The sequence below is a fragment of the Nymphalis io genome, chromosome 29, assembly GCF_905147045.1.
Source record: "Nymphalis io chromosome 29, ilAglIoxx1.1, whole genome shotgun sequence".
Lineage (NCBI taxonomy): Eukaryota > Metazoa > Arthropoda > Insecta > Lepidoptera > Nymphalidae > Nymphalis > Nymphalis io.
In genome coordinates, this window is record NC_065916.1 from 4,949,591 (window position 1) to 4,972,859 (window position 23,269).

At 34.4% G+C, this 23,269-nt stretch overlaps 2 protein-coding genes across 2 annotated transcripts; one reads left to right on the forward strand and one right to left on the reverse strand.

The window, feature by feature from the left end:
* Positions 1-85: 85 nt before the first annotated feature.
* On the reverse strand, positions 86-6,583 carry LOC126779598 (dnaJ homolog subfamily B member 12). The gene is made up of 6 exons (XM_050503735.1): positions 6,085-6,583; positions 5,167-5,276; positions 4,199-4,370; positions 3,573-3,781; positions 3,057-3,144; positions 86-2,682 (listed from the first exon to the last, which is right to left on the reverse strand). Exons 1-6 carry the CDS (start codon positions 6,419-6,421, stop codon positions 2,534-2,536), a joined length of 1,065 nt encoding a protein of 354 aa, XP_050359692.1. The 5' UTR covers positions 6,422-6,583; the 3' UTR covers positions 86-2,533.
* Positions 6,584-6,857: 274 nt separating this feature from the next.
* Positions 6,858-23,029, forward strand: LOC126779636 (galectin-4-like). The gene is made up of 8 exons (XM_050503788.1): positions 6,858-7,052; positions 8,143-8,231; positions 8,737-8,944; positions 9,522-9,665; positions 11,039-11,111; positions 19,885-19,901; positions 20,329-20,487; positions 21,126-23,029. Exons 1-8 carry the CDS (start codon positions 7,026-7,028, stop codon positions 21,165-21,167), a joined length of 759 nt encoding a protein of 252 aa, XP_050359745.1. The 5' UTR covers positions 6,858-7,025; the 3' UTR covers positions 21,168-23,029.
* Positions 23,030-23,269: the final 240 nt, after the last annotated feature.

Sequence of the window (23,269 nt, forward strand, 5' to 3'; positions counted from 1 at the left end):
TTACTTATGTCAATTGTTTATTGTTGTAGTCGAAATGGTTCTTATATACTTAGGACATTATATACTAATAAAATAAAACAAAATAGGGAATAAATTATACTTTATTATACATCAAATTAAACATTCACCATAGACAATCTATAACAAAACGGCAACCATCAAACAAAACTCCCGTAAACAACGCCTGATTAGCAAATATTTCTTTCATATATTTTATTACTTTCATCACACGTGAATTCCAACACACGTGCTTGAACTTAAACTTTGCTTAAAACCATCATACTTTTACTTCCTAATAATATAATATATTGCTCTTAATTCAAATGGTCGTATGTAGCATAAGCATTAATAAGATATTGGGTTTCAGAAACAATTTAAGATAAATTTGTCCTATCTTTAGAAAAATGATTATTCGATTTTTATTAACATAAAATAGGTAGGTAGGAAGATGTACCACAAGATGGTAAGTGGTCACCACTGTGTATAGCCAGTAAGTAATAATTCATCTTCATCAATGCATGCAATTCATTCACCAACCTTGGAAACTAAGATGTAATTGTCTACAGTCACTGGCTGCCTCACCCTTCGAACCGGATCATAATAAGAATAAGTATTGCTACTTGCAGAATTACAACACTAGATGGCGCTGCAATGTATCTTCTATACCGTAACCGATCGTCACGAATAACTGTATACACAGACAGAGTAACATATGCCGGGTTTTGCTAATAACTTATAAATATTTTAACATGTAAAATAGAAACTATTAAATATATAATAATATAACCAATAAATATACATATATATGAAGTTTTTGCAATGATAGACAGGACATGATACAATACCCTGCAAGCTTTAATTGTCAACAACGTAACCGTCTTTTTCTTCAAATAGACAGGCAGACTGGCCAATTGGATACTTTATGTTAAGTGGTCACCACCTCCTGTATTTTGTAAGAAATATTAACCATCCCTTATATCGTCAATGCCACTTGTGCCTGTAGTTACACTGCCTGTCTTATTCTACACAATAATACTAAGCTGGTTGGCGGTAGAATATTTGATTGGATGGTACCACCCACACCGGCTTTCACATAGCCATACCACCAGGTAAACCTTTGTATAAATCGCATAAGGGCGGAGGGAATACCCTCTTCCGCAAATTACTCACAAATATTCCATTGCCATGGTAACTATACACATAAAATAGAATATTTCACAGATAAAAAATAAAATCTTATATTTACTTACAACCCTTTGGACTAACGGGCAATATCTTAATTATTTCTCATTGATTTTGAAAATAAACTTAACATACTTGGTTTAGATCTGAAATAAACACTAATGGTAATGGGGTGAGATAGAAAAACAATTCGTCTTGTAGACTGTAGTTGAAAAAGCTGAATATTGACCGCTGTATCTCTAGAATAGGACTTCCCAACATGTACAAATACTCCCTAGGGGGACATGAGATATTAATCCATACATGCGTGCGCGTTTTAGTACAGATATTTATAATTTTCATATTTATTAGTTTAGAGGTTTGTTATAAGTGTAAAAAGTAGCTGATGTCCTTCCCCAGGGTACAAGCATGCTTCATATAGTGGTTTAGCCGTGGCGAACAGACAGACTGACGCATTTATAACATGAGTATATATTTAAGGCGTTGAAACAGGGCAGTGTAATTTTAAGTTACTAATTCTAACAATAAGCCGTCACGGCAAACCACATGACGCTCTCTCTTGCTCGTACCCCTCCCCCCTCTTCTTCCTGGTGCGTGTGTGGCGCGTATACTTTATGCGGGGCGTGTCTGTGACATCGCTATGGTGCATCATAAGTATATAGGAGATGCAAGTTTCACGAATCTTTTGTGAACTTTTAAATGATTGGGATTGCCATTAAATATAGATCATTAGTCTTAGTTTGTTCTCAGTTGTTGCTATTTTTTTTTCATTGCTGTTTATTGCTATTCGTTAATTATAAATTCATTCAATAACCATTTCGACGATTCAAGTCCAAGTTTTTTCTGTGGGGTTAAAATGACCCAGAGTGTTAACTACGGTTAGGCGAAGTCCATATCCCTGGGATATTATCAAGAAAAATTCGAATGAAAAATATTTAGTAATTAAGCAGACATAAAAAAAGTTGGACACATGTGTTTTATTTGTCAATTTTGTATTTGCTAACTCCGATATCGGTCTACAATAAATTTTTTTTTTTGAATAAATATTTTAAATAAATAAAAGTACTACGACGTCAATATACCGGAATTTGATACATAGTGTCGATAAATAGCTCATGGAGGAGGTGCGGGAAAATTGGACTCTTAATGGAATGATTTGTCTACGAGGGTGAGTCGGAACGGCCAGTAGAGGGGCTAACACTAAGCGCTACACTTTCCAAAAGTTCATAACCAAGAAAAAAATGCAGAATAATCAAATAAAAAAGCAATAATATACAATCCGTTAAACGATTCGAACGATTAAAACAAAATTGATAACATGAGGGTCCGCCTACCGCCGGAGCCGGCGCGCCTACCGCTGGAACTGCTGCAGCTTCTCGCACGACGGCATGCGCAGGCGCTGCGCGTCGGCCGAGTGGCGCGAGTCGCCGAAGTTGCGCGCCTTCCACGCCACGCTGTCGCGGTAGTTGCGCTCCCGCTGGCACGCGTGCCGCAGCCCCACTGCGCAGCGCAGGCCGTGGCGAGCACACACGGTGTCAGATAAAATATGTAAATAATGTCGGCCGTGGCGGCCAATCTCGAGAGTGATTAGCCAACTGCGCAGGAGATATTATAGTGCACGAGTGTGTGTGCAAACACAGGTGCACTCTCTATTCCCTAACTCTCATAATCCGATAGGACGGCAATCCGACACGACCGGAAAGAGTTCAGGCGAAGGACCAACGGCTTTACGTGCTATCCGAGGCACAGGAGTGCGTACACACTTCCGACTTTCAGACTCTGGGCTGCTACTGAGAATTCTCGACAGAATAACTGAATAAATTTTCATTGGCCCAACCTGGGACCTCCGGGGTGTGCTTTTAATACAATCTCACCTATATATTCCTCTTCGATGGCCATCTCGAGTCTCCTCAATGATCCCTGATAATCTGTGTGGAAGTTCTCCTTCACATAGTACGGCACCTGGATAAAATATATTAATTGAAATCAGCTTAACCATTTAGAATATCAAGAAAGAATGGTAATAGAATACATGATGGTGAGTGGTTACACATATAACCCATCTCAATGGTAGGAGGATTACTGATATCAGAGAAATGGCTACAGAGGCTCTGTCACCTTTTCTTGTCTTTATTTTGTACTTGTTTACCATTTTCAATATAATAAAGAAATATCTAGTCAGAATAAAAATGCTTGTATAATTGTTGGAGTTCAAGCTGAATGATGACATCCTGACAGAGAACTTTATTTATTTTCTATTGATTGACTTTGGGATCTGCTGCCTTATGACCTAGCACCTGGACCAACGAAGCTGATATAATTGTCCCAGAACTGGTTCCAGTACTTAGTGCTTTCATCACCAGCTGGATGAAGTCGATATTGATGTATACCTTTAGGTTGACAGTCTCTCTCGGTACGGGATATTTCGGGCTCGGACTGAGACTGTACACCGGTTCGCTAATAAAGAAGCCGGACATCATGGAGAGGAGCACCAGCACCAGGACCGGTAATAGCTGAACGATGCCGGCGTGGCTGTCTCTCGGTTCGGGCTCGCGAGCTCGTCTGCGAGTGTAGACGGTGGGACCGCCGCCGGGGAATGCTGGAAATATTATGAGATAATTGTAAGCTCCGTTAATTAATCCAATAACCTTCTCCTTAAAAGGAGAGGAGACCTTTGCCCAGCCGTCCTACTGCTGGATTATTTAGAGAAGATATGCTTTAAGAAGAATATATGCTTTAGAAGATATGATATAAAACGAATTAAGCTATCAAGCTTAATTCGTTTTATATTAATTAATAGTATATTAAAAGATATAGCACAAGCTGTCCAGTGGATAACTTAGATATTGAAGGATCACGGTTTCGAATCCGTACCACATACCACATTTTTATATTATTAATTTGCTTTTATAATAATTCATCTTGTTGGTAAAGCTCCAAGCTTTCACTTGAAGCTTGGACTTCACTTCTTAAGGTGAAGACGAAACTACAACTATTTTTTATCCTCAAGACTCACCGGCAGCACCAAAGAACATGTTGAAGAGCTCCTCAGCGGTGAGGTCTGACTCAAAGCCTCGTGCATAGTACTGATGGTGAGTGTGAGTCGTGTGGGTCGGCTCATCACCACGCAGGTCGTACTGCTTTCGCTTCTCTGGGTCTGTGAGGATGGCTGCCGCATTGCCTATTGCCTGTTTGCAATGAACATATTATTTATTATATATATATATGTGTTCATAATTCTATTCTTAAATGACTTGACTGATTTGATGAATAATATATTTTTTCGTTTTTATTTATGAGACGTTAATAGTTCTTAGCTATAGTTGGACCCCGGTTGATAAAATATCTCCAGATAATATTTTCATTTTACACATACAAATTTGTGGCATTTAATATTTGACCGTTGATGCGAGTAACTTATAAAGTTCACATTTTCGCGTAACGTTCGAATGAAACGTTTCTGAAGCTAATATATAATCAATATAATATAAGTGCAATCATTACATCAGACTGGACTCCATTGAAAATAGTCGCCATAGCCAAAACCGGTCAGAAGGATATCAAAGCTAGGCAGTCAGTAAAATGTGGCATTATTGCCTCTGCTACTCACTTTTCTAGTTGTCATTTTTTTTTTTTTATAGAATAGGAAGGTGGACGAGCATATGGGCCACCTGATGGTAAGTGGTCACCAAACGCCCTTAGACATTGGCATTGTAAGAAATGTCAACCATTGCTTATAGCCAATGCACCACCAACCTTGGGAACTAAGATTTTATGTCCCTTGTGCCTGTAATTACACTGGCTCACTCACGCTTCGAACCGGAACACAACAATATCAAGTATTGCTGTTTTGCGGTAGAATATCTGATGAGTGGGTGGTACCTACCCAGACGAGCTTGCACAAAGCCATAACCATAACCACCAGTCATAACTGTTATGGTCTTGATAAGTAAATAGAGAGTGTTATTTCATTATAACAAGTACCTTAAATGCTTCGGCAGCTCCAGGAGCGTGATTCTTGTCTGGATGGAGCTGAAGTGCCAACTTCTTGTAAGCTTTCTTTATGTCAGAGTCTGTTGCCTCCTTGGTTACTCCTGTTGACAGAAATTTATGTTAATTCCAATGGTACTCTCTGGAGAGTGGTGACCACTACAGGTGGCTTATTTGCCAGTTTATCTATCTCTTATTATTTTCTAATATTATTTATTTTGGTAAGACAAACAATACACTATCAACAATGAGATTGAAGATATGATGTCTCTAATTAAGGGCTAAATAGAGCATTACAATTTACAAAATATTGCCATAGACAAGCTTGGACAAAACCCTACAACCAGTAAAATAAAATCAAATACTACATAAACGTTTAAGTTACAAAACGCATAAATCAAATTCATTTTCATTGTTCTGTGATATCTTTATATACTATATTATAAACATTTATTTATATACTTAAATATTTACTTAATTATATGCACTCTTAGGGACAGCACACTGGAAGACATAATAGATAAGTAATTGTTATAACGTCTATAAGCATTCACTGTCCGAGAGTGTAAGCTTTTATCTTAAAAGCCCAAACTTTTGTATGCATAGATATAAATTTATACATTGTGATTGAAACTTACACATGATAAACATAAGACATAATTAAACAACTAAAAGAAAGACGTTGTAAGCATTAGGAAAATATTCATATATAAATTTAATTACTGTTAAATATTTTTGCTTAATGATGGTTATTAAGCATTCACTTTTAAGTAGATTTATTTTTACCTGAAATATGTTTATTTTAACTTTATTACAAAATTGATACACTATTCAATACTATTCATTTTACTAACCACTATTCAGGTATATATTGAGCAATTCGACCTTGAATTTAACTATTTCTGTACTGACCTAGAACTTCATAGTAATCCTTACACTTGGTTTTCACTCTGCGTACGGCTTCTAGCTGCTCCGAAGTATATTCCCTTTGAGGAGGTTGATGTGTAGGAGGTTTCCTTCTTCGTATATCTTCCGCACTAGGGCTGCTCGGAGGTGTACGTTTGGGCACACTTCCCGTACTACCCGCAGCTCTGACTCGCGTTAATAGTTCTTTGGCTCGCGCTGTAGGATATAATCGCTCGGCCTTCAGCAAAAAACGTTCAGCTTTCTCTGCGTTTCCAGCAGTAAATGCATTTTGCGCAATTTCTATACACCTATCTGCTTCGTCCTTGTTGCCTTCGATAGTCATTTTGATGGTTCACAAGTTTTATTAGATTCAGACGCAACTACGACGAATTGTAAGACAATCGTCTGGCGTAATAAACAAATTTAATTAGCTTAAATTGGTTTTACTTCTGGATAATCATTATTACAATAGGCTTAATGCGTCAAATGGAGAAAAATAATTCTGCTGTTGCCACTTGCAATATTTACAATTTCATTGTATGATAGTATTGCATTGGTATCTTGCTTTTTAATCTCAATTGTATATGTTATAAAAACAATGCCATCATGCTGAAAATGATTTTTTTAAACGATATTGAATTCGTAGGAAAAATAAATACAACACACAAGTTTTTCAATATTAAAATTGATTTTATCTAAGCAATCATTTCCTTTTAAATATTTTTTTTTAGTTATTGCAATATTTTATAAAGTTTTGACGTATTGTTTTTTCAGTTACCGTCATATGACGTATGACGCATTCTCGACTAATAATCAATTGCAAACTGTATTTTACTAGCGATTGAGGCGTAACCGGTGAATCTAAGAATATTTTCTACTAAATCATTGAAGATATATCAAGCAGTATCATTTAAGCTTAACAACAACAGTTATAACACAGTATAAATATGGCCGCGCCACCGATTTACAGCCCGGTAAGAATACATTTTATATTGTGCATTTTTAATGAATATAACTCATATAGGTAACTTATTACAACGTCTTTGGTGATTCCAAGGGCATCACTTCGATATCAGTTGCTCGTTAACGTAATTTACAAAGTAAATAGAATTTAATTGTCGTTCGTGCGTTGACAATGTAAAAAAGATTTCAACGAACCTGCCTATCAAAAAATTGCTACACTAACTCTGTTCAAGGCCCTTTTGCTTTCTGTGAATGCGTCATGATTATGCCTAAATGCATTTTTTCCTGTTCACAATAAAATTATCTTTATGAAAAACCGAAATCTTTGATTTTTAGCAGTTCATATAACTTATTCTCTTATCTAATAAGATTATTAATTACAATAGGAAATTAAAATCTCGAATGAGAGTTGATGTATCTTTTCTTATCAGAGAAATACTGTATTTAATATGGTTGAATAACAAAAAAATATTATATTAATAAAATTCTAGACTGTATGATAATTACCAACAAATAAATTAGGCTATACAAGAATATATAGATGATAAAAGAGTTTCGAATGAGTTTTTGCTGTTTTTAATACAGGTAACACTATTTTTAAATGTATATAATTATTATATGCATATTTTTGATTAATGAGAAATACTAACCAAGTTTCTTGCTGGTTATTTACAGTAGAATTTAAATCCCAAGCCTTATATCAAGTGAAATTTTGTAAACATACAAAAAATGCTTACTCTACTTGAATAAAGTATATTTTGATTTGATTTCAATAAATATTCATTATATCTATTGATCCATAGATTTATACATTATAAGAAATATTATGCAATATCAAATGTAACATTTTATGAAGGACAGCCGTAGCATTTCTTGTTTAATGCATATGCCTTAAGCCTTGTTCATTAAAGCGGCTTAACTTTTAAAATTGATAGTAAAATTATTCTTATATATAAGTATATCCTACATGAAAGTCAATTAATACAAACCAACATAAGCTGTTTTATTATCTGTCTAATAATATGATGATGTATTATTCTGCATAATAATTATAATTAATAATTTTTTTATTGAACTATTGTCTAATAAATACATTTGCAGGTAATACCATGTGTGCAACCGATTCCTGGGGGTATGTATCCCGGCCGCATGGTCCGATTCCAAGGGAATGTCCCACCAGGAGGTCAAAGGTACGAAATCATTGTATTTATTATATATTTTATTATTATTATATAAAGGCATCCTCTCTTCTTGAGGAAGACGTTTTGAGATTGACTAGGTGGTAGGTGGTAGGACCACCCACTCATCAAATATTCTACAGCCAAATAGCAATACTTAGTATTACTGTGTTTTGGTTCGAAGGGTGAGTGAGCCAGTGTAACTACTGGCACATAACTTAGTTCCCACAGTTGTTGCCAGTGTGCGATGATTTAAGAAATGGTTAATATTTAATATATCGCCAATGTGTATGGCTGGTAGTGACCATATACCATCAGATAGTTCTTTTGCCTACCTATAACATGAAAAAAATCACACACACACCTCACAATGTTTTTGAAGACTCAGTAGGACTAGCCACTGGGTTATTTCTTTTCTTGGTAGTTTTTATTTGAAACTTAAAAATTATCAGCCTTACTTATAAACATTGTTTTGTAGGTGATTAGTTAAACAATGCCGAGTAAATTTTGTTACCAGGTTCGCCATCAACTTTCAATGCGGCCCCAATACAGACCCTCGTGATGACATCGCTATGCATTTAAACTTCCGCTTCGTGGAGATGTGTGTGGTCAGGAACCACCTGGCCGCCATGAACTGGGGTGTAGAGGAGACTAATGGTTGCATGTCCCTGGTTAGGGGGCAGCCGTTTGAGGCTCTTGTACTTTGTGACACTCAATCATTTAAGGTAAGATTTTAAAGATCCGTTTTGTATCTATGGTTGAGGTGTCAATATATTTACGTACCTCTGTTGTTGTTCTAATTTTGAATTTTGGGCGGTTAATCAACCAACGAACATCAAAATTTTCAAGTTGTTGTGATCCGGTTGTTTTTATTTATTTTATTGTACGACATAAATTACAGTACGCAGTACAGTAACAGCCTGTGAATGTCCCACTGCTGGGCTAAGGCCTCCTCTCCCTTTTTGAGGAGAAGGTATGGAGCTTATTCCACCATGCTGCTCCAATGCGGGTCCGTGGAATACACATGTGGCGGAATTTCAGTGAAATTAGACACATGCAGGTTTCCTCACAATGTTTTCCTGCACCGTATAGCACGAGATGGCCCAGTGGTGAGAACGTGTGAATCTAAACAAGCACCACTGAATTTTCATGTGCTTAATTTGTAACATAAATTATGTACAACATAAATTCTTGTAGTTATTTATTTCGTTCGAAAACGACGAAATAAATAAGTTATTATTATAGTAGGATTGCTCGCTTTCAAATACATAACTCTAACGAAATAATGACAAATAATTTCAGATCGCTCTCAACGGCATCCACTTCTGCGATTTCCCTCACCGTCTCCCATTCCAGCGCATCTCCCACTTGACCATCGACGGTGACGTTATGATGCAGTTCATTGGCTTCGAAGGTGAACAGCCACCACCCAGCCAGATGTATATGGTGAGTAACGTCTAGTAATGAAATTATTATTGATTTAATAATGTCTATTGTAGTGTACAACATTATATCACTATATATTATAAAATCAAATCCCCGTGTCTGTATGTCAGTCTGTCTGAACGGGATTAACTCGAAAACAACAGAATGGTTTTTTTTACGGTTTTCACTGATGGAAAAAAGGAAGGTTTTGATGTATAATTGATTATGGTATTGCGTAAATTGAGAGGAATATGACGTTGATTGTAGACGATGTTGGTAAAAGTCATACAAATTAAGAGTTTTACTCGTGCACACTATATTTTTTTTTATGATTTAGATGATGAAAGAGTATAGAGTTTTTCTAGTATTCGGTTAGTTTCATACAGGACATATATTACTCATTGTATATGATTAGTTTTCGTGTGTGTGTGTGTGTGTGTGTGTGTGTGTGTGTGTGTGTGTGTGTTTGTGTGTGTGTTTGTGTGTGTGTGTTTGTGTGTGTGTGTTTGTGTGTGTGTGTGTTTGTGTGTGTGTGTGTGTGTGTGTTTGTGTGTGTGTGTGTGTGTGTGTGTGTGTGTGTGTGTGTTAGTCTTCTGTACCTTTGATAACGTGTGAGTAAATAAGAGACAGCTAATAACGGATCTTCGTAGGAGATTAAATTCGAAAGAAATCCACGACTTAATAAGAGTATTTTCGTAGTACTTTACTCGAGCGTTTTTTGATATTTTGCGTTCAGTGATTTCGAATGTAATTTGAATGTGTTTGAGAAAAACACGTCCCGCTATTATTGTTTGCTGAATAAAATTTGATTTTGAAAGGAAACCTAACTTATTCTTAGGTCAAAGTTCAGAGAGGTGACCTTGAAGGACGTAACGCCACGTGAGCAAGTACGTGTGGTGGTGTGCGTGACTCACACGAGTGTGATAAATAATAATAGCGGCAACTTTTACAAGCAATTTTGAATCGTGTTTATAAAATTCAATTTAATGTGTCGTTCCGCCGGTTCGCAATTTAGAATCTACTTTGAAAACTAGAAACTTACTCGTGGTAGAGCTTTGTACAAGCTCGTCTGGGTAGGTACCACCCACTCATCAGATATTCTACGGCAAAACAGCAGTACTTGGTATTGTTGTGTTCCGGTTTGAGGGGTGAGTGAGCCAGTGTAATCACAGGCACAATGGACATAACATCTTAGTTCCCAAGGTTGGTGGCGCATTGTTAGCGATGGTTAACATTTCTTATAATGCCAATGTCTATGGGCGTTGGTGACCACTTACCATCAGGTGGCCCATATGCTCGTCCGCCTACCTATACTATAAAAAAAAAAATCGATATTATATCGATATTTGTTACACATTTCGTTATTTATATATTGTGTTATGTAATATTTCCAGTCGGAACCGCCCGCATACGGCGGCTACGGTGCGCCGCCTTCGTACGGCGCCCCCGGGTACGGAGCGCCACAAGGTAAGAACTAAACCGTTACAGCTATTCTGTTAGAACTCGGAACTCGCTGTCGAACTTGAGGAATGCGATATGCGAAATTGAATTTTATGTCAATAGATACACAGATCAAAATAGCGTACCAATGTAACTTTTAACGTCACGAGTTAGGCGAGTTCTTGCAAGATAGCACAGATTTAATGAAATGCATATGATAAAGAATGATTAATTAAATTTTGTGTATTGTAGTGTTTTATGTGTGTGTTTCGTGACGGGGGGTCGGTTTTTGTATGATATTTGAAGTCTTGAAGAATTGACGAATAATTTATTAAAAAAATATCTCAGTTTCTTTCGCCGGTTCTACTCAGGTCGATGTATTTCCTTTTCTGGCGGTAATGCTTCTATATTCAATAAATAAATTTTGTATTGTAATTTATTATATTGTTGACCTGCTACCATTACCACCGACCATCAAATCATCTATTTGGCTACCTTTATATGTTTATACAAAAAAAAAAAGCTTTAATGTAATTTTTTTGCTGTCTGTCGTCAGTTCGGACGGTTAGTAAAATAATTTAATCATTGTGAAAATTTAAAACACGCCATTACACAAAATGTGAACTAATAAACTAACATTGTAGATATGTAGATAATTTTCATCGGCTTCGCTTTTGATTTTGCATGTATATACTAGGGATGTGACGCGTTTATTTTAACAGATTATAAAACCAGGGCATCACTTGGAAGTAGGAAATATTAAAAGTGTAAAAGTATTCGATAGTCGGGCGCGGGCTGAACTCGGAAACACTTGTAGTTGAAATTGATTCATATTGTCAAATGAATAAGGAGCACAATCGTGTTGGCGATATAAAAATATTTTAAATTTTAACTCCGAAAGGTTAGTTAAATAATTCTAAAGTGTATTGAGCTGATTAGCGTTAAATCTGTAAACATTACATTTTACTTAACCCTTTAACCGCCTAGGTCGAATTAATCCGACAAATATTTTCGGGCCCATTTCGCCTGAGTCGTATATTTACGACCAAAATAACACTGATCGTTTTATCAGCTTTTTTATTTAATTACGCTGTATTCTATCAAAAATATGTTTACATTAGGTAAATAGTTAACTAAGTAATCGTTTACAGTTTAATACACTTTAGCATCTTAATTAGAAGTCTTAAAAATAATGTCCAAAGTTAGAAGAATTACTAACATTATTTTTAGAAAATTGTATTGTGTGTTTCGATTCACTGTGCCGGGCGCTGGGGGCACGCCAACAGATATGAAGTCGGGCGGTTATTGGGTAGCTATTGTCTATTATTATCCGTTTGTTGTCTGGCGATTGTAACTGTGAACTACGGGAACTGTGGACCTGACATAGTTCCCAAGGTTGGTGGTGCATTGACGATATAAGGGATGGTTAATATTTTTTACGGAGCCAATGTTGATGACCACTAACTGAGATGTTATGTCCTTCGTGCCTGTGGTTACACTGGCTCAATCACCTTTTAAACCGGAACACAATAATACTAAGTATAGCTTAGCCGCAGCTGTTTGGCGGTAGAATTGGTGTCTACCCAGACCAGCTTGCACAAAAGGCGGCGTTTGCACAAAAATTTTCTCTCAAGCAGCGTCATTTAAATTTCACACATTTCAAGGGACAATTTTTTATTCATAAAATAACTCTCCTTACATCTACCACACTACCATAGGTAGGTTAGGTTAGATAAATGTATAAACGTCATGTGAAATACAGAATTAGAATAACGGCATATCTTTGATTCCAAGAATCATAACGGTATTACAGAGTACGGTGGATTCTTACACGGTTCGGTATTGGTTAATTCAATTACGGATTTAAATGTGTACAGCGCCATCTATCAATAAGACACGAAAACTTTGCTAGCACTGAATATGTTTTTCAATGATTCAAAGCATTTTATTTTTAATTTTATTCAGTTTAAATATATATATATTCAAATAGATTATAATATAAAAAGTGATATGAAAAAAGTAAACGCGTAAATCGTACAGCGCCATCTATTAGTAAGATATTGAAACTACTACCACAGGATATAATTACCGTACTATAAATAGTTGGATACAACGTATAACTAACAAAAACAATTTAATGAACTTAAGTTTTTTATTTTTAAATTAATAATAATATAAGTTTTTTTTTAACGCTGTTGTTTTGTTATTAATGAAGTGTAAACGGGGGCGTTACATGGTGAAAGGTAAGTTTTGTTTCATATTTTGTAGATGTTGGTTGTGGTGCTTTTTTAAGGCTTACAACATTAACATTCGTTTTGGTGACGGCTATATAACACATAATATGTCGCGTCAAAGATATAGTTGCCTGTATATATGCATTTGCAAATCTTTGGAAACACTCACGCTATTGTAACAATTATCGTTCAGACTTTTTTTAAACGATAAAAAAATCCAATTTTATTTTTGTGTGGACCGTACTGCTTAGAATAGGTCGTGTTTACGAAGAAGCGATTTTAAAATGGCGGCTTTATTACGTCACTGTTTGTACAGTCAGCAATAAAATATTGCAAAAGTTTTTGTTTTCGTATTTAATGAATACGTGGCATTTGAGATTTCTTGAAATCGTTAAATATTATAAAACAGTATTTGTCTGAACGCGATAAACTCAAAACTAACCGAACGAATTCGGAATATATCGGAAGAAATCAAACCGATTGGAAGCTTTACCAACGAGTGTCGCGTAAACCATAACAGTTATATGTATTGACCGCCTCGTTGGTCTAGTGGCTAGATACAAGGCCGCAGACCCGGAGGTCCTGGATTCAATTCCCTGGTCAGGCCAATAAAAAGTTATTGGGTTTTTCTGTCAGATAATTCTCAGTAGCAGCTCGGAGTCTGGAAGTTGGAAGTGTGTTCACTCCCGTGCCTCGGAAAGCACGTAAAGCCGTTGGTCCTGCGCCTGAACGCTTTCCGGTCGTGTCGGATTGCCGTCCCATTGAATTATGAGAGTTAGGGAATAGAGAGTGCACCTGTGTTTGTGCTTGTGCTTGTGCACTATAATATCTCCTGCGTAGTTGGCTAATCTTTCTTAAGATTGGCCGCCGTGGCCGAAAATCGGTCTGCAGGACATTTTTATGTATGTATTACGATATAAATGTTATATGTAGACCGTTATTCTGCCCGTGTGAGGCCGGGGCATGTTGCTAGTACATATATAAAAATTCATTTTATCGCTATGTCATAGATACACCGTTTTTGTAATTATTTTACGACGTTCGCTTTAATTGATTTTCGGTAGCGTTGTTTCTAATAAAATTCTAAAACTAAACAGTTAAAAAATAATTGTTCACGTTAAGCATGTAATGTCGCCGCCATTTTGAATATTTTCTCCAATCACACGACTTATTCTTAATTTAAACAACACGAGCTTAAGAAACACAGAGAGAAATAATATTCACAAATAATCGTGGTTTTTTAAAAGCATAATAATTTGTCGTGATAATAAATTTAATTTGCCAATATTAAAAAAAAAAAAACATTTATATGCCAGAATTACGTCTAATAAGGTTGAAATACTATGCACTACATATAATTTTGTAAAACAAAGATGGTTATATTTTATGGTATTTGAACTGCCTTCGTTATTATAGAAAAATATATTATAGTTCTTGTAAAGCAATAAAGAAGGAGTAAAGATATACAAATCCTAGATTTACACATTCCATGCGTAATTCCACACATTCCACTACACACATTTCTTGATTAACATACATACATCCATTTTAAGATTACTTCCAATATTCCGATAACAACTGCGACCAATATTCAAAGCAACATTTTTTCCCGGAATCCATAGACAATGTGATAGATTATTCAAGATATAAATCGCGTCAATCAGAGTTGTCTATTTGTCTATACTCTTGTGGTTGGAATAGACTATTAATAAAAAATCTTTATACACATTATATAAAATTTTCTAAGCTCTTCCACAAGCACATTTATTATGTATAGTAAGTAACTAGAGATATGCATCGAGATTTTTCGGTGCATTGTTTAATTCGTCTTTAATAATTTAATTAATTTATGTATGTAATTATAATCATACTAACATTATTAACATCAATAGTATTACGTTTTGTTCGTATGATTTTGCACGTTTTTATTTTTCGCTCTTGTAACATAATTTTTTATTTTTATTTTATTTTTTTATTTTTATTTCGCAGGCTTCTACTGAGGGCTTAGTCTCATAACCGGTCGATACAGGTCGCGATGTGTAGGTATTCATTATTATTATTTAAGTAAATTAATATAATTTATTTTATAAGTTTTGGTCGCAGAGCTTTGTGAAAGCCTAGAATCAACTGTAGTTCCACCAACAGATTGTGCTGTTCTTTCAGCAGGTCAGGTTTTTTTTTAACGCCTGAAAAACGCCGGTGTCCAAGGCGCCGCGAGAGCCCCAAACATCGGGGCTAATAATACCCACTAAAAAACCAGCGGTACCCTTTCCGTCTTAACGAGGAGCGCCACGGGTTCGCTTTCGCTTGCTACCGTGACGCTCTGACGGCAAAGCAGGGCACCACCTATGGATACTTAATAGGAACCCTATAGGGTTGTGGTATAGTTTCATTCATTACAATTAAATGTTACATACAGTCTTTGAAGTACAAACTTTTTTAGGAGCGTTTTGATAAAAATTTCAAGGTTGAATTTACTTGTACTGTTTTCATGGAATTTCATGTGTATTTTTTTATTTCAGGTGGTTTGTGAAATATCAAGAAGGGCAACAAAGATTTTTTAGTCTATGTCGTGTGACGTAGATTTGCACCTTATCGTATTTTAAATCTGTATCTCATTTTTAATATATAATTTGTAATCTATTATATTAATTTTATATGTAACTTATTAGGTTTTTTTTTCCATTATATGTTTTATTCGTAAAATATTCCATTTTTTTTTCTACTCTTACTCTTCTATTACTAACATTTTAAAACAAATTATAATATAGCCTATTCCAATGGTAGAAATAGTAAAAATAAAAAATAAACAAACTTTAGATTTACACAATCCATGCGATTTGCTAGCGATAGCTCTGCTGTATTATGCACTACAAACGATTGAAACGATTTAAAGCGTTTCATTTATCTTCCACAGTCCCGATAACAACTTTGACGACATTCAAAATGTAAATTTTCACAGATAATAAATATCATAGAGTATTTAAGGTGACCAATGACTTTATGACAATTCAAGTTCAAAGAGTTTTATGTCTTTACTCCTGTCATTGTTAGAGGTTATTTATTTTGAAATAACACGCGTTCATTAATAAAACTATTTTGTTTTTTTTTTTTTTCGTAAATTATCTTTTAAGTTTTTTATATTATTACTTTTTAATAAATTATAAATGAACGATCTATTATGATGATGTAGTATTTTCTTTTTTTTTTACGTCTCTATATTATCAAATATTTTTTTGAGTGTTTAATATAAAGCTATATTCAAGTGCAACGGATGACGCTTCGTTCGTTGGCTTCGTTTTATGTTCGAAATTATTCGATATGGAAGTTGGAACAGTTGATTCTCAAGGCGATCAAGGAATGAAAACTGACTTACAGATATATAATATTTAACATTATATTTTGTTTTTTTTTTTTTTTCAATTCACTGACATTCGCGATTGAGACTTCGAGTTTGTTTTTTTTAATATTTCCAGTTTTGAAGTGGCTTTGGTCATGATTTTTTTTACTATTCTTATTACTATCTACTGTCCGTAAGCAAAACGAATCGTATATTTAATATCGTGAGCTACCGGCAATATATTCAATAACTAACTTTCATTCATTGCTTTTTTTAAAGTAAATAAATATAATCGACTTTAATTATCTCCTTCTTGTGTGAAAAAATAATTTAATTAATTTCATTTGTCAATTTTTTTTTTGTTTTCTTTTTATTTGTATAAATTTAAGCCACTTTAAAACTCTTATGATTTAATTTATTATTCAATAGTATTATATATTAGGCGTCGTATGTTGCATTTTCTCGTTTTATGTAAACTTTGTGTGAAATTATAATGGTGGTTAATAAAAATATTACACAAATATATTGTACTTTCCTTAATAATCCTCAAATTTAATTTAAGACGTCATATAATATAAATATTTGCCTTTTACGCGAATAAATAAGAAAAAAAAAAGAATACATACCGTCAAATCACTTTGGAGACGTTTTTGCGTTTGTAGTAGTGTACCGTCAGCAGATTAATTAATAAACAAATACTTTTTTTTATACCTATGCGTAATCAACCTCATTCTCGCTTATAATTAGAGAAGCATTTTTTTTTAAATTATTTTATGAGTTTTATAATTATTTCTACTTTTGTTGCATGTTCTGAATAAATATATAAATCTGATACTGTCTTACGCGTCGTTTCTACCCTGATATTGAGTTTTCTCTTCAATAACAAAGAAACATTTCATATTATTTTCATTATTATTTTTCATTATTATCGTACTCTACATTTACGACCTTAAATTCCTCAGCTAACGTTATAAGTTGTTAAAGCGTTCATATTCATTGTGACATATTATTGTGCCTTAAGTTTTTACAAAGCACAACTAACTTCGAAACCGAGATTGCCCAATGGTAAGGACGCGTGATTCTTAACTAATGATTGTGGGTTCAAACCCGGGCAAGCACCACTGAATTTTCATGTGCTTAGTTTTTGATTATAATTCATCTCGTGCTTGACGGTGAAGGAAAACGTCGTGAGGAGACCTGCATGTGTCTAATTTCACTGAAATTCTGCCACATGTGTATTCCAATGCGGGTTGTATTGGAGCAGCGTGGTGGAATAAGCTCCAAAAAAAAAACCTCAAAAATAGAGAGGAGGCCTTAGCCCAGCAGTGGGACATTCACAGGCTGTTACTGTACTGTTATTTTCAATTTAAATATTGCCCTCAAATGTTTTTTGCAGCTTTAATATCTCTCTTTCAGTTGAATTACCACAGATAGTACAAAACCAACACCGAAGTCACGTTGCTACGGTAAACGGTCTTATTATGGTCGATACTGTTTATAAATAAAAGAAACCAAATATCCAGCTCGGCAGCCATTTATTATATCCCTCCATACTAACAGCTCTCTTTGCCGCCCTTTTAAAAAACCGTGTTGCCAACTTAGAAATATTAAAAAGACAGTTACCAGTAAACAGAAAAATATTACGTCACACTGGTGTATAAATTATTATAAAATCAATGAAATATAAGAAAATAAAATAGCATAAATTAAATGTATATTATTAATATGGAATATTTATTAATCCCCTTTATCACTAATTGTAGGTAGCTTAGTTGACTACCTCGTTGGTCTAGTGGCTATATGTAAGTGGCTATATTAGCAACCCGGAGTCCAGACTCCGGGTTGCTAATAAGTTGGAAATGTGTCCCGTGCCTCGGAAAGCACGTAAAGCGCCTGAAGTCTTTCCGGTCGTATCGGATTGCCGTCCTATCGGGTTATGAGAGTGCACCTGTGTTTGCGCACACACTTGTGCACTATAATATATCATGCGCAGTTGGCTAATCTCTCTTAAGATTGGCCGCCGTGGCCGAAATCGGTCTTGAAGACAGTATTAAACGATGTTGTAGCTACCAACGCCCTCCAATTCGACAACATGATTATTTATAATTTGTTCATTGTAAACATTAAAAAATATAATATAATTTAACAAGAATATAAAATTAACAAATTTTTTTTTTGCTCATGATAATAATTCTTAAAGTCTAATATTTCTTTATAAAAAAATCTAAATCAATTAAATACATATATGAATATGTTTTATAAAGTATATAATGAAGGGGTGGGGTATCAAGGAAATATAAGTTAGGGCAATGAAGGTTTAACCCAAGGAAAGGTCAAAATAGAATTGGTCTAGCTTAATGCAAAGCCATACATATGTGTTTTCTAATCTAAATTAAAATCATTTTATTACATTACCTTAATACTTAATATCTAAAGCCCACGACATTCTCTGAGTCGAACAGTAGATTTTATCTAATAAAGATTTGTCACAATTTATTTATAATTACGTCTAAAGCATGGTAAAATATTGGTGGTAGGGCTTTGAGCAAGCTTGTTTGTGTAGGTACCCACTCATCAGATATTCTACCGCAAAAGAGCAGTACTTGATATTGTTGTGTTCCGGTTTGAAGGGTGAGTGAGCCAGTGTAATTACGTGCACAAGTGACATCTTAGTTCCCAAGGTTGGTGGTGCATTGGCGACGTAAGCTATGGTTAACCTTTCTTACAATGCCACTTACCATTGGGTGGCTCATATGCTCGTCCGCCTACCAATACTACAATAAAATGGCTAATATTATTTTTAAGATTGTTCATATTTTTGTTTGCAAATATAACATTACTACTATAAAAACTCCATTATAGCATTAATTGTTTGTATGCAGTAAGAATTAATTATTACAAAATTAATTGCTTGCGTTAATTGGCGAGTAAATACAGGCACAATGAATACAACGCTCTGGGGCCGAATTTTACTAATTTACAACGAGTACGCTACGTTCCCATCCGATTCAATTCCGATCCAACTTTGAATCATCTGTATTTATTCGAACCGGAATCGACCCGATAATATGTTAACATATACCGTTGTGTCAAAATCAAACGTAATTGGTAACTTTTATGGCAATAGTCCAAAAATAATCAGTGATTTGGAATGGAGATTCTATCGAGGAGAGTCGTGAAAAATATATTTTTCACAGATTATTAAGCAAAATATTTATTGTTTCAGGTTTCGGGGGCGTTGCGGTGAGTGTATTTATTTAACAGCTAGTCAAGTATTCGAAGAGCCAAATTGTATTTTTAAAAATAATATAAAATAACTAAGGAGTGAATTAAAACGTCTGAATAAATTTGGATGCTCAGTTTGATAGTTTATTGAAATACATGTTTCCCTAAACTTAAAAAAAAACTCTAAACTAACATGAATTTATTTGATTAGTTATGTTTTCCAGTAAACCAACGACAAAATGCAACGATGCAGTTTTATGTTTTTATTGTAAATGTTCTTCCTGGTACTGGTTGCATAACTAGCTTGTATTTTTACGGATTCATTTATTCGGATGTTTTAGTATTTTTTCCAGTACCTTAGAAAAAACACACCGATCTTATCTATAGAGAATTAGTTCTATAAGTATACAAGTATATGCTAAGCTTATGTTAATTACTATTGCAGCAACAACAAGGCTACGGTACGCAATATGTGCAAGGCGAGCAGCGTCGCGGGCTCGGCACCGGTGCGGCGGTCGGGCTCGGAGTGGGCGCGCTCGCGGCCGGCGGGCTGGCGGGCTACGCGATGGGCGGTGGTTTCAGCAATGACAGTCCTCCGAGTGAGGTAAGAATATTCCTACGGCCTTAAAAACTTTGTACAAAAAGAGTTCTGTCTTCTTCTTTCGAATGTAAAATCAATGATAACAGAAAAAGAAACATAACTTTTTAACTAAACAGCTGCTAAGCGAGACGTTAGTTTTTTAACTTTAATGTCTTAGTTTTTGAGATTAATGAAGCTAATAGACGTCAAATGGGTCACTACTGAACGAACTTCTAGGTGGTAGGGCTTCGTGCAAGCCCGTCTGGGTAGGTACCACCCTTGCATCAGATATTCTACCGCAAAAGGGCAGTACTTGGTATTGTTGTGTTCCGGTTCGAAGGATGAGTAGGCCAATGTAATTAGGGGACATAACATCTTAGTTCCCAAGGTTGGTGGCGCATTGGCGAAGTGATGGCTAATATTTCTTACATCGCCAATTTCTATGGGCGATGGTGGCCACTTACCATTAGGTGGGCAATTTGGCCGTCCGCCTACTTATAACATAAAAAAAAAGTTGTACTAGATGTGTGTTTTATCGACAATGTCTAGAATAGTAAATCAGCCCCTGAAAGTCCCACTTTTGGGCTAATGCCTAAGGAGAAGGTTCTAGAAAAAACGGTACAATTAAAAAACATATATTTTATCGGTTTTTTTTTTCACAGGTACAAGTTGTAGAATTTGGTGGTGACGACTGGGTGGAATAAATACGCCTTCATATAGACAATGTATCAAATAACACAACGTATGTAGCATAAATATATATATAATATATATGAAGAGTAAAATGTAAAAAAAAAACATATTTATATACATCGTTTTCTATAAAGTATTTTAATAATTTGTTGCAAAAGAAATTGTGATTATAATATTATGATGGCGACGGACTTGCGGGTTTAACTGATACATTCGAATCCATCTGATCACTTATCGCCTTTCATTAATCTTTGTTCACTTAACAAGGATATTTTGGCTTTTGGTCAAAATCGAAACTAGCTTAGTAAGCTTGTCAAGTGTGGTCTTAGTATATTTAGTTACCGGCTGTTAACAAAAGTCAGTCGCCAGCTTTAGATTAAAAAAAATGTCCAAACATTGTTAAAACTTTAAAAACAAAATGGAGCCTAATTTATTTCTTATAACATTTCTTAAGCAAATATTTATAAGCACAATTATTAAGTATTATTATGACCAATGAAAATAATATTTATAAATATGGTGTGCGGAATAGTAGCCTTTAAAAGTTGCCTTAGGCTTTAAAAAAAAACAGATGTGGAGTAAAGGATTATGGCGTTTAGTTTTTTTTTTAAATAAGCATAAATGTTTATTATATAATTATTTATTATAATTTGTCTCGAATTGTTTTTTAATTATTTTAATTAATATTTTAAAAATAATCGATCATACACTTGAGTTTCGAGATAATTTCTTAAAATGCACTTAAATTAAATATCTTAAATGATTATAAAGTTATAATATAGCTTTTATAAAACTTTTCTACATAAAATAATCTAATTTATAAGAAAAAAATTAACGATATTGTTTTACAACTTGGAATTAAAAATATATTCATTTTTTTTTAAATTATATTTAAGTTTTCGGCCGCAGAGAGAATTTGCCCCTACGAGACCGTGATCGAATGAACGATGTAGCTTTGTAATGGAAATAATTTATATTAAAAATATTAACTAACGAATAACATTATAAACTATCGATTTAGTGTCTTATTCTTTCGAATGTCAAATCAATTATGTCAGAAAGGGAGAAATGTCGCGTCAACTGTTTGTCTGTAGTGAATCACTTGTCATAAAAAAATCATAGAATATTGAAATTCACAAAGGTCGAATTTCTAGTGCAAAATGGCTAGTGTGTAATCCACCTTATCGTCTGTTTGACGTAATAACGTTATATATATTTATGTACGCTCTAGTAAAAGTACATTCAAGTAACAATGAATCCTTGTGTCTAATAAATATGTTTTCAATGTTAATATTAACAGAGGCTAGCGTAATTTAACTTTATACTTATAATTAGAAAAATACATTACAGATAATAAAAAAGTCAAATATTGTTCGCGTGATCGTAAATAATAATTAAAAAAAGATGGCTACCTGACCATCTTTCAATCTGTCATTACTAATCTGTGAAGCTATGGAATGTAGAGATAAGAGAAGTTTGCTCTTATGGGTTTCATTTGAAAAGTAAGTAAAGGCCCTAATAATCGCCATAATGGCGCAAAAATAGCCAGAGTGTATAACACGATAAAAACATTTATGCATTTATTAATTTTATTAATGGAATAATTTGTTTTTTTTTTTTTTAAATACAAATATATAATATAATATCTTACCTCCACATTCCATATTTAAACCCAACGAGGCTCGAGTGTTCGAAATGAGTATTTTTTTAATCTATATAATCTATGTTAATTTTGTCTTATTGAATCTGTATCACGTTGCCACGCTTTCACATTTTGTCATTTAACCACACAGAACACAGACACGTTTTTGATGCCATAATTTTATTTTATTAAGTTGATTAAAATATATAATATAAAAAGTGTTGAATTTAATACGTAGTTTTATTTACCATGAGTTTTTATATTAATTCCTATGAGGTAATGCAATACAATATAAACCAATACAAACAACTCCATCCTGAAGACCATAGCTGAGAGGTATGATTCTCCAATTGTGCGTCATATTGTTCGTACATGTATTACTGACAACGCACTTGTGACTAAATAACAAATATCCATTTGCATAGATTATATTAACAGCCTGTGAATGTCCCACTGCTGGGCTAAGGCCTC

Excerpts from the sequence above, each read along its gene's own strand:
- LOC126779636 (XM_050503788.1), top strand. The coding sequence starts at position 7,026 with ATGGCCGCGCCACCGATTTACAGCCCG. Across the intron at positions 8,945-9,521 it reads GTGACACTCAATCATTTAAG|ATCGCTCTCAACGGCATCCA; the intron begins GTAAGATTTTAA and ends AAATAATTTCAG. Across the intron at positions 9,666-11,038 it reads CACCCAGCCAGATGTATATG|TCGGAACCGCCCGCATACGG; the intron begins GTGAGTAACGTC and ends TAATATTTCCAG.
- LOC126779598 (XM_050503735.1), bottom strand. The coding sequence starts at position 6,421 with ATGACTATCGAAGGCAACAAGGACGAAGCAGATAGGTGTATAGAAATT. Across the intron at positions 3,145-3,572 it reads GAGAGACTGTCAACCTAAAG|GTGCCGTACTATGTGAAGGA; the intron begins GTATACATCAAT and ends TATTTTATCCAG. Across the intron at positions 2,683-3,056 it reads CATCGAAGAGGAATATATAG|TGGGGCTGCGGCACGCGTGC; the intron begins GTGAGATTGTAT and ends TGCGCTGCGCAG.